General features: G+C 53.0%; 1 protein-coding gene across 1 annotated transcript in view; it reads right to left on the reverse strand.

Annotated features, from left to right (window-relative positions):
* Positions 1-12,029, reverse strand: part of SDK1 (sidekick cell adhesion molecule 1) — a 722,340-nt gene that overhangs the window by 21,706 nt on the left and 688,605 nt on the right. The window contains exons 39-40 of the mRNA XM_070460504.1: positions 11,195-11,356; positions 10,395-10,520 (exon numbers count right to left, since the gene is read on the reverse strand). Coding sequence (XP_070316605.1) covers positions 10,395-10,520; positions 11,195-11,356 — 288 coding nt within the window. The remainder of the gene's footprint in view (positions 1-10,394; positions 10,521-11,194; positions 11,357-12,029) is intronic.

Below are 12,029 nucleotides of genomic sequence, written 5' to 3' on the forward strand. Positions count from 1 at the left end.
TCCCTCTCTCCATCCATCTTTCCTCTCTTCCACCCATTCATCCTTGCATCTACCCATCCATCCATCTATCCCTCCATCCAGCCACCTGTCCTTCCATTCACACATCCTTCCCTCCATCCATCCATCCTTCCACCTCTGCCCCCACAGCCTTTTACAGGGCCTGGCCCAAGCAAGTTTTCAATTAAATAATAACCACCACTATTTATTTAGTGCTTACTATGAGCAAGTCACTGTTCCAAGGGCTTTAAACATTGAATGCATCGTGTGGTGTTTTCCCTCTAAGAAGACAGTTTTATGCTGTGAAAGAGACTAGAGAAAAAGCACGGGCCCTAATACACTGGACAGTGCCGGAAGGCACTGTGCTTAAGTGACTAACAGGACCGTGAAAGGTCCTGAGCGTGAGGACTGCTGCAGCCCACTCTCCGAGTGTCTTTGGCACCAAGGTTTCTGTAATGCTCTCCTGCTACTTAAAGGAAAAAAAAATTATTTCCCCTTCCTCTCCCATCACCCAGAGGCCACATTTTATTTTAAATGCTCTGTCATAGCTCCAGGAATTATGTGTATTTTTCATAAAAACGTTTTTAAAATATTGGTACAGAATCTCAACATAAGACGATTTACTTTACACGGGAAAACGCTGGGAGGAGGGGAGTCATACCGAGAGAATTTCCTTCTGAATTAATAGAGAAAAGTTTGCATTTTTGTTCTGCTTAATTCTGCCTTTCCAAAACCAGCATACTCAGCATTTTCAGCTCCACGTGTAACCCTCTGGCTGTTTACTCACACTGATGCTCACACCGTCATCACGGCCGGCAGAAACCCCTGGTGGCCGCTGGGACGTCCATTCTGTCTCTCCACTGCCAACCGTTTCCCTCATTTGTACTGTGTCATTAAATATCACAATAAATCAATGATGGAGAAAAGGATGTCTACAAATTAGGGGGGAAAATAACATTACAGAACTATTAAGCATAATGAGATTTGTGCAACTGATTTTCCACGCACCAGGATAATCCCTGGGCTTGAATGTCCATTTTGATCAATATTTGAGGGAAGCGCAGGCCCTTGTGTGTTTCTGGGGATGTGCTTGGCCCGCTCTCAGACACCAGATGAGGTTACCCTGCTGGGTGCCCTGGAGACCCCAGCCAGCTTCCCCTTCCCGCCCTCGTGGGGAGCTTGGATTGGCCTGAGGGGAACAGTGGCTGTGTTTCCCAAAGCCACATCCCTGGGGCTGAGGACCAGCCCTGCAGACGGTATCAGGCCTTTGACCTTCCTGGTGGTGACGCTGACCTTCAGGCCGGGGCCACATGATGTCTGTGCTGGGGTGTTCACGGTGTCTGCTGGGCCCGGCCCCCCTTCATGGACCCCCGGCACCTTCCTGGACTCCTGTTACTGAGATGCTGCTGGGAAAACACCAGAGCGAGTAAGAGGGTGGAGCCACTGATCAATGAATGCTGCAGAATGTTGCCGGGTAAACTGTACTCTGGCCACACGCCTCCATCCCCGCTGGCTCGGGAGGAGAGCTGTCCCCCTACACCACGTGGCCCCGCCAGCTAGTTTTCCTTTAAAGACAGAAGCTCCTGGTCTGGGCCGCCCTGTGGCAGTGTTTGTTTCCTAGAAACGGAAGATGGCTAATTCTGAACGGCCTCGAGGAAAGCAAGCGCCCTCCGTCCACACAGGCTGCCCCCCGACCAGCTCGTTTCTCGGAGGGGAGCAAGGCGACTCTTCGCTTCCGGGGCCAGCACCTCCCTCCTCACCTGGCGGAGGCAAGAGGCCTGTGTCTCCAACCTCAGCACTGGGAACCAGGAAGACCTCCCTCCTGACCAGAGCCCCCCCGGCGCAGGCACATCCCGGGGTCTGTGCTCCGTGGGTCCCCCAACACCCAGAAGCGCAGGCAGACGCCAATACAAAAGTCTGATTTCCTGGACAGTCAGACAGTCTCCACACTGAGTGAAACTGTCATTCACGGCCCGAGGTTTCTGGGGCCCCTAACTCACACAACGGGCGTGGGACGTCGGCTTGCAGCTCTGAGCCTGGCAGCTGTTTATTTCTTGCTGCTGTTGTTTACTCGCTAGGTTGTGTCTGACTCTTGCGACGCCATGGACTGTAGCCCGCCAGACGCCTCCGTCCACGGGAGGAGTGGGCTGCCGTGTCCTTCTGCAGGGGATCTTCAGCCCAGGTCAGGTCTCCTGCGCTGGCAGGCGGATTTTTCAATACTGAGTCACTGGGGAGGCCTCTTTATTGCTTGAATGCTGCCATTTCTCTTGGTATAAATGGTCTGGGTCGGAAACTTAACTGACACGGTGGGGATTAAACTTGAGGCTAAATACATCTGATTAAAAAAATGTATTTTATCTGGTCCTTGTTTAAGGCAGGACACACGAGATGAATGTTGAAATGCAAAGGATGGCCTGTGATGGGGGGCCCTGCCCCGGAATAAACGTCCGCAGAGGCTGACGGGCTGTCACCGGGGCTGTGGGGAGCCGGGCGTGAGCACAGGTCGGCGGCACGGTGAGAACTAGAGCTGCAGCCCTTCTGCTGAGGGTGCTGACTCAGCAACTTCCGTGGATTTTTAAACCTTCGGCAAAAGCACTGATGTTTTCCTTTGTTCAGCTGCAAAGTCCTGCAGTCAAAAACTGCAAGTGGACGGAACGAGTGGGCAGGGGCCTGGGGGGCTCCCAGGAGGACTGAAAGTTTCGGGGGAAACCCCCCCCAGCCACCCAGGGACCAGGAACCATAATCCATCTCACCCACACCTATCTCCGGGCTAAATACGCTATTTGTGAAAAAAGCAACATGATGTCTGCCTTGCATTTGGTACATCCTAAACATGTATATTTCACGGCTGCTTTGGAGAGGAAAATATATTTATAGCTCCTTCAGTGCCATTCCCACCTATTGTGTAAATATGTAAATGAGTCTTCCTGATCTACACAGTAAAACGCCTCGGAATAATTTGTGTAAATAAATCAGCTGCATATGCCCTCTGCACAGTTCCCACTGCCTTCCCCGGAGCTTAGCAACACCGACTGGGAGGAAGCCTTCTCGAAACCGGAGACGTGAACCTCCAGCAGGACTCTCCGGCGGGGTCTGGGGACAAGTCCATGCTCGCTGACTGCCCTTCTCCAGGACTGAGAGGGAGTCTGTGTTTTAGCCCCGTGCAAATTTCCTTAATAGCTGTTCAGTTTGGTGTGTTTATGTCAGAGCATCAGCAGATTTCAGTTCAGTTCAGTTCAGTCGCTCAGTCGTGTCCAACTCTTTGTGACCCCATGGGCTGCAGCACGCCAGCCATCCCTGCCCATCACCAACCCCCGGAGCTTGCTCAAACTCATGTCCATTGAGTCAGTGATGCCATCCAGCCATCTCATCCTTTGTCGTCCCCTTCTCCTCCTGCCCCCAATCCCTCCCAGAATCAGGGTCTTTTCCAATGAGTCAACTCTTCGCGTGAGGTGGGCAAAGTATTGGAGTTTCAGCTTCAGCATTTCCTTTAGGATAGACTGGTTGGACCTCCTTGCAGTCCAAGGGACTCTCAAGAGTCTTCTCCAACACCACAGTTCAAAAGCATAAATTCTTCAGCACTCAGCTTTTTTTACAGTCCAACTCTCACATCCATACATGACCACTGGAAAAATTAAAGCTTTGACTAGAAGGACCTTTGTTGGTAATGTCTCTGCTTTTTAATATGCTGTCTAGGTTGGTCATAACTTTTCTTCCAAGGAATATGCATCTTTTAATTTCATGGCTGCAATCACCATCTGCAGTGATTTTGAAGCTCAAAAAAGTAAAGTCTGTCACTGTTTCCATTGTTTCACCATCTATTTGCCATGAAGTGATGAGACCAGATGCCATGATCTTAGTTTTCTGAGTGTTGAGTTTTAAGCCAACTTTTTCATTCTCCTCTTTCACTTTCATCAAGAGGTTCTTTAGTTCTTTACTTTCTGCCATAAAGGTGGTGTCATCTGCATATCTGAGGTTATTGATATTTCTCCTGGCAATCTTGATTCCAGCTTGTGTTTCATCCAGTCAAGTGTTTCTCATGATGTACTCTGCATAAAAGTTAAATAAGCAGGGTGACAATACACAGCCTTGACGTACTCCTTTTCCTATCTGGAACCAGTCACTTGTTCCATGTCCAGTTCTGTTACTTCTTGACAGGCATACAGATTTCTCAGGAGGCAGGTCAGGTGGTCTGGTATTCCCATCTTTTGAAGAGCTTCCACAGTTTGTTGTGACCCACACAGTCAAAGGCTTTGGCTTGGTCAATAAAGCAGAAGTATATGTTTTTTTTTTCTGGAATTCTCTTGCTTTTCCTGTGATCCAATGGATGTTGGCAATTTGATCTCTGGTTCCTCTGCCTTTTCTAAATCCAGCTTGAACATCTGGAAGTTCTCGGTTCATGTACTGTTGAAGCCTGGCTTGGAGAATTTTGAGCATTACTTTGCTAGCATGTGAGATGAGCGCAATTGTGTGGTAGTTTGAGCATTCTTTGGCATTGCCTTTCTCTGGGATTGGAATAAAAACCGACCTTTTCCAGTCCCGTGGCCACTGCTGAGTTTTCCAAGTTTGCTGGCATATTGAGTGCAACACTTTCACGGCATCATCTTTTAGGATTTGAAATAGCTCAACTGGAATTCTATCACCTCCACTAGCTTCATTCACAGTGATGCTTCCTAAGGTCCACTTGATTTCGCACTCCAGGATGTCAGGCCCTAGGTGAGTGATCACACAATTGTGGTTATCTGGGTCATGAAGATCTTTTTTGTATAGTTCTACTATAGTTCAACTGTGTATTCCTGCCACCTCTTCTTAATATTTTCTGCTTCTGTTAGGTCCATACTATTTCTATCCTTTATTGTGCTCATCTTTGCATGAAATGTTCCCTTGGTATCTCTAGTTATCTTAAAGAGATCTCTAGTCTTTCCCATTCTGTTGTTTTCCTCTATGTCTTTGCATTGATCACTGAGGAAGGCTTTCTTATCTCTCCTTGCTATTCTTTGGAACTCTGTATTCAAAGGGGTATATCTTTCCTTTTCTCCTTTGCCTTTCGCTTCTCTTCTTTTCTCAGCTATTTGTAAGGCCTCCTCAGACAGCCATTTTGCCTTTTTGCATTTCTTTTTCTCGGGGATGGTCTTGATCACCGCCTGAGCATCAGCAGAATTGGCTGTTGTTAAAATGCAGACCCACGAGGCTGCACGGCCGCCTGCCCAGGTTGTCCAGGCCCACTGGCTGCCCTCTCCGGACCAGCCAAGTGGGCAAGCTCCGTGCCTTTCAAGGCAAGATGGAGATGAGACTGGTGGGCAAACGGCAGGCATCCTGGGGCCCCCGGGGCCTCCCCCAAATGGGCTCAGTCTTCCCAGACCCTGGGCAGCCTCCGAGCAAAAACTCCCTGTCCCAGGGGCCCACACACCACAACCAAGCTCCCTTCAGACTCCCATGCCCTACAGAGGGCTCGGGGGGCAGCAGCGAGATGGTGCCACGTTTAATTCTCTGTGTAATGAGGCCTGTAACAGATGACAGCTGAGATCCAAAGCTCATGGTACCGGCAAGGTGCTTAAACATTGACAATCTGTAACAGCATTTCATCTGACTCCAAGCAGCTGCGAGCCTCCATCCTGGAGTGCAGGGGGCGTCTTTCTCGACTTTCAGAGCCTGGACGGTGAGCCGGTCAGCCTGCCCTGGTCCAGTCGGCCACCGGAGAAGGGAAATTGCTGGCAGCCCGCTTTCCGACGTTGAGAAAGTGAAGCAGAGTCTCCAGGTCAGCTTCCTGTCATGGCTTGGTCCCCGAGAGTCAGCTTCCGCATCCTGGTGCTGACCTGCTGAGCTCGGATGGCCAGCTGATGGCAGGAGGCTTGTGTCAGGGTGAGGCCCTGGGGTGTGGGGGCGACATCCCGCTAGTTCTTAAACTGCCTTCCAGACACCCTAAAGCTGCACTTCTGACGGACGAGTAGCCTGTTTCCTCCATCTCGGCGGGTGGATGAGCAAGGATAACCCCAGGGGAGATTAACTAGCCCCCCGGGCGGCCTGTGGATACATCTCCTTGCTCCAGGACGGCCCCAAGCGCTCACTGGGGCTAAGACTTCAGCGTCTGAGCCTGGCTGCTGCTGAGTTATGTTCCCTACAGGCTGACCGCTGACGCAAGACCCCAATTTCAGACAGATGCTGGTGCCCTGGCTGAGAAGGGTGAGGAGACCATCCACGGGGATCTTATAAAATTCTAAGCAAACTTTTTGAGAATCTTGTGGATTCCCCTGCAGCTGTGGGAAACGGCTTAGCTCCCCAAGAGTCCTTTACCAGCGACCCCCGAGGGCGTCACCCTGGGAATCTGCAGCATGGCACCGGCGGGGAGCTGACATCAACGCGGTCCTCACACAGAGCGCTTCCACCGCCCGACGGCCCCTCCCATGGCCGGTGACAGCCCGCGTCCGTTGGGCTCTCTCCCTCTCTGCAGGGACACGAGCTTTCAGGTGGAAGGAAGTGACTCGGCAGCGTCTCGGGCACAGCTCCTCTCCAGTCGTCCCCCACCTTTCTGGAACCAGGGACGGGTTTCCTGGAAGACAGTTTTTCCATGGACAGGGCGGTGGGAGGGGTGTCAGGATAACTCAAGTGCGCTGCGTTTGTTGCGCACTTCGTTTCTCTGTGATTATATCAGCTCCACCTCAGACCATCAGGCATTAGATCATGGAAGCTGAGGACCTGGGGACCCCTGCTTGAGACCAAGGCTTCCTTATCTTTTCTCGACGTGTGGACCCTCTGACAGCCAGCTGACTTTGAAGGACCCCGTCTCAGAGTGGTTTCAGATGTGTGAAATACAACGGAAAAGGAAACGAGTTACACGGGTGATGTTAAGCGCCTGGCGGGACCCAGAAGTTCACAGTCATGTCCGTCTCCAGGCTGCGAGGAAGGTGTGGGTCACGTGGGTCTTCGCGGCACCCTTGGTAAGCCACGTGGTCTTTGGGAGATGTGGTAGAGAAACGTGGATTTCCGTGACACCCTCATCCCAGGGAACTCGCAGTCTTGGCTACATCACAAATGCCTTGGATAAGAAGGTCAAGCAAGGCCTGCGGACGACGTAATTCCAGCGTAAGGCTGAGTGTGAAGGATCCGGGGCAGTCTCTCCACGGCTGGCACGCGAGGTGAACATGCCGTGACTCCTACTGCCAGCGGCCTCACAGCTACTGCAGTGACTTAGGCGGTTTCTCACCTCCTGTCGTGGGCTGAACTGCATCCCCTTGTCATTCACACCCCCGAGGCCTGATACTTAGGCTCTCAGAATGTGATCTTATTTGGAAATAGGGTCTCTGCAGGTATAATTAATTAAGATGCGGTCATGAGGGTGGGCCCTAATTCCATATGACTGGGGACGTGGAACAACAGACTGGTTCCAAATAGGAAAAGGAGCACGTCAAGGCTGTATATTGTCACCCTGCTTATTTCACTTATGTGCAGAGTACATCATGAGAAACACTGGGCTGGAAGAAGGACAAGCTGGAATCAAGATTGCCGGGAGAAATATCAATAACCTCAGATATGCAGATGACACCACCTTTATGGCAGAAAGTGAAGAGGAACTAAAAAGCCTCTTGATGAAAGTGAAAGAGGAGAGTGAAATAGTTGGCTTAAAGCTCAACATTCCGAAAACTAAGATCATTCCCTCTGGTCCCATCACTTCATGGGAAATACATGGGGAAACAGTGGAAACAGTGTCAGACTATTTTTTTTGGGCTCCAAAATCACTGCACATGGGGATTGCAGCCATGAAATTAAAAGATGCTTACTCCTTGGAAGGAAAGTTATGACCAACCTAGATAGCATATTAAAAAGCAAAGACGTTACTTCACCAACAAAGTTCCGTTTAGTCAAGGCTATGGTTTTTCCAGTGGTCATGTATGGATGTGAGAGTTGGACTGTGAAGAAAGCTAAGTGCCAAAGAATTGATGCTTTTGAACTGTGGTGTTGGAGAAGACTCTTGAGAGTCCCTTGGACTGCAAGAAGTTCCAACCAGTCCATCCTAAAGATCAGTCCTGGGTGTTCATTGGAAGGACTAATGCTGAAACTGAAACTCCAATACTTTGGTCACCTCATGGGAAGAGTTGACTCATTGGAAAAGACCCTGATGCTGTGAGGCATTGGGAGCAGGAGGAGAAGGGGACGACAGAGGATGAGATGGCTGGATGGCATCACCGACTCAATGAACTTGAGTTTGAGTAAACTCCGGGAGTTGGTGATGGACAGGGAGGCCTGGCATGCTGTGATTCATGGGGTTGCAAAGAGTCGGATGTGACTGAGGGACTGAACTGAACTGAACTGAACTGGGGTCCTTCTAAGAAGTGGAAATTAGGGACTTCCCTGGTGATCCAGTGGCTAAGAATCCACCTACCGGTGTAGGGGACACGGGTTCGACCCCTGCTCTGAGAAGATCCCACATGCCATGGAGCAACGAAGGCTGGGGGCCATAACTACTGAAGCCCGCGTGCCTAGAGCCCATGCTCTGCAACAAGAGAAGCCGCCGCGATGAGAAGCCACGCACAACTAGAGTGGTCCCCACTCTCTGTGACTGGAGAAAGCTTCTGTACAGCAAAGAAGACCCAGCGCATCCAAAACAGTAGATGAATAAAATAAATAAAGAGGGGATATTTGGATGCAGGCATGAGCGTGGGGAGGAGCCCAGCTGATGAGGAAGGTTGGGGCCTGGGTGATGCTTCTGCCAGAAGCCAAGGCGCCGCAGAGGCTGTGAGCGACACGCCGGGAGCCGGGGGAGGTGCTGGGCTGGACTCCTCACCTCGGGCCCCGGGGAGCCAGCCCTGCCGACACCGAGATCTGAGGCTTCCCGCCTCCAGGACTGAGAGACGGCCCATCTCTGTTACTTAAGCCACCCTGTGTTTGGTGCTGGGTTACAGCGGCGGGGGAAACGTATGTGTGTTTATAAGCGAAGGAAGTGCTACTTTCAGTTAGAGGTTAGTGAAGATAAGAGCATATATATATTTTTTCCCATCTAAATGGTTGGATCTCCAGAATTCTACCCATGAACACCGCGGGGGCCTGGGGAGCGAGCAGGGTAACCGCTGGATTTGAGCGGCGAACCACTTGCTACCTTTAGGTCAGCATGGCCTCCACAGCCTCGTTCGGGCCCAGACCCCAGGGCCCTTTCAGCCCCGGCGCTGGCTGAGCCCGGGGCCTGCCACAGACTGGGGGCCCTCTGTTTCCGGCACAGGACAGACACCCTGCTTATCAGAAACTGGCCGGGCCCTGGGCTCTTTGGTTGGAGCCAAAGAATCATTCATGTTTCATAGAAACTGTCTTGGCTTATGGACCAGGTTTCTCCTTAGAAGTTTCCAGAAGGCACTTCTAATTAGGAACCTCTTAGAACAGTTTGCTGGGGAGGATGGGCACCTGTGACGTTGAGGGGTCTCCAGCTTCAGGGATCCTTCCTCCTGGTCTAACAGCTGCTTTAGACCTTAGTCTAAAATGTGCCCAGAACTGGACTCCATCTAGTGGGAGGGACCTGGCGGTCTGCTTTCTGAGCGTGGCGCGGGCCCACCAGGTACGCTCACCCCCAGAGGTCCATCCTGAGCTGTGCAGTCTGAAGGTTGTGGTAAACATGTGTGGTGCTCCTGTGTGGGTGATACCCCCACCCCCAGCCGTAACACCAGCCTCAACCCATCAGAAGTTCATTTTCCAGTAAATCCTTCCTAAAAGCTGAAGCTCGAACACTTTGTCCACCTGATGCCAAGAGCCATTGGAAAGACCCTGATGCTGGGAAAGACTGAGGGCGGGAGAAGGGGGGCGACACAGGATGAGATGGTGGGATGGCATCACTGACTCGATGGACATTGAGTCTGAGCCAACTCCGGGAGTGGGTGGTGGACACAGAGCTGGACTCCACTGAGTGACTGAACAACAACAAAAGGTATTAACCGAACAGCAGGAAGGGGAGAGCCCTCTCAGGGCAGACGGGGGCGGGTGGGTCTCAGCCTCGCTCTCAGCAGGTGACAGGGGTACCACTCCTGGCAGGAAGGCTCACAGCGAGGGGACGAGCAGGACGCGGCCCACCGAGACCCTGGCCCATCTCTGAGCCACGCACGAGTGTCACTGGTGAGCCGAGAGCGTGTGCGCGGGGCCCTGAGTCCTCAAGCACGTGTATCCGTGTGAAGTTACCCTCCCCTAACCTGGGCTCACGTGGCCACCTTGTCGTGGGTCTGATGCCCGTGAGGTTGTGAGCACAGTTATGGTTATGAAAACAGAGGGTGGGGGAGTGAGAGGGAGGCTCTCGTTTCAGCATCACTCCCTCGGTCCCCTTGTCGTCAGGGAGACTCTGTGCCAGGCAGGCCTGCGGCCTGGACATGTCCCCTTTGTACAGACGCAGGCACAGGGTTTCGGGGGGGCACCCGCCCTACCTGAGGGTCTGGCCTCGATGACGTAGCCCGTGGTGGGTGTCCTGCCCGGCCTGCCCTCCGTCCACTGCAGGGTCAGCTCAGAGGTGGATTTGGTGACCGAGACATCTCGAGGGGAGCCTGGGGACCCTGTGGGCAGAGCAGAAAAGGGGGCTTTGGGGACTTCTCGCCCTCAGAGGCCCCCCAGGCAGGGCCACCAGCTCAGTCTCAGGTTCCTCCTCTAGAAAGTGGGGGTGGGGTGGGGGCCGACGCAGGCCTCACAGGGTCCATCAGAGGATCAAGAGAGGTGAGGCGTGGAGGTGTCCCTGGACCCGCTGCCCTGGCCTCCGTAAGCATCTCTGTAAACAGAGGCCAAGGTCATTTGTGAAGTGGAAACCTTGGCTCAGCCTCATGTGTGAAAACTTCAAATTTTTCTTGTGTATATTGAACGCACTTATTTTGTCTTAATATTTTTCCCAGAAAAGAAATACAAACTTGACATGCTTAACACCTCGGAATTTGCTTGTCTATACTGAACGCGTCCATGTGCAGACACTCGCATTAATACGTGCTTTTGAAGACAGGGCCAAGAGACTCCCCTGGGGGCCCAGCGGTTAGGACTCTGTGCTTCCACTGCAGGGGGCCCTGGGCTGATCCCTGGGTGGGGATCTAAGGTCCCACACGGTATGGGGCACGGCCAAAAGTTAAAAAAAGAGAAGAAAACAGGACCAAGAGACCCGAGCTGAAGCCAGCTCTGAGCGGCCGAGGCGGCTCGCTGGAGCGCAGACAAACCAGTAAGTGGACGAAGGGGGCTGGCTACTCACCCTCGGCCGGCCCAGCCGTGACGTTGGCCTGCAGCTCGGGCCCGTAGGCGATGGTCCGCGCCTGCACGCGGAAGAAGTAGGTGACGCCCTTGGTGAGGTCCCGCACCTTCAGCCAGCGGGGCCAGTTCCCCTTCACGTCCACGGTCACCACTTTGCTGACCCCTAGAGCCACAGGAACGGGGAGAGGGGAGGGTTCAGAGGGGCCCGGAGCCCCGCCCGCCTGCTGGGCTCTGATAACGACGCAATGGCCCCTCGGTCTGCTGAGGAAGTGTTTCTTACAATTAGGCGGCGTTTAAGTGGTGATAATGGCCAATTTTCAGCACAGATAAGTGCAATTAGAGCCTAGGCTTGAGAAGCGGCTGCTGACAAGGGAAGAACCGCCCTGAGGACACGTGGGAGGAGGCGGTCAGGCTTGCCAGTCACGTCGGGGGCAGAGACGCCCGGTACCGGCACCACCCACACGGCAAGGCCTTGGGGTCTGCAGGGTCCCTTCCCACAAAGTCCCGCGTCACGTCGGAGGCGACCTCGGGCTCCCCGACTCAGTCCTGGAGGAGAGATCGTGGGAGAGGAAGACTCGGGAAGACTTCTGGGGTTAAAGGTGCAGCCCTTGCCCCCCGGGCAGTGGGGACCACCCTGTGTTTTAAGGGCCTCGGCCACGCACAAGCACAGCTTTGCCCGGAACTTGATGTGAAGATGGAGAACCTGTCACCGTGGACAGCGGTGCTTCCGTCCAGGACCCGGACGGCATGGAGACCTCGCCCTCAGATACGGGGACGGAGCGGGCGTGACGCTGGCTGCACGGCATTTAATTAGAAAATAGTTTCATTATTTTGGG

The sequence above is a fragment of the Odocoileus virginianus genome, chromosome 33, assembly GCF_023699985.2.
Source record: "Odocoileus virginianus isolate 20LAN1187 ecotype Illinois chromosome 33, Ovbor_1.2, whole genome shotgun sequence".
Taxonomy (NCBI): Eukaryota; Metazoa; Chordata; class Mammalia; order Artiodactyla; family Cervidae; genus Odocoileus; species Odocoileus virginianus.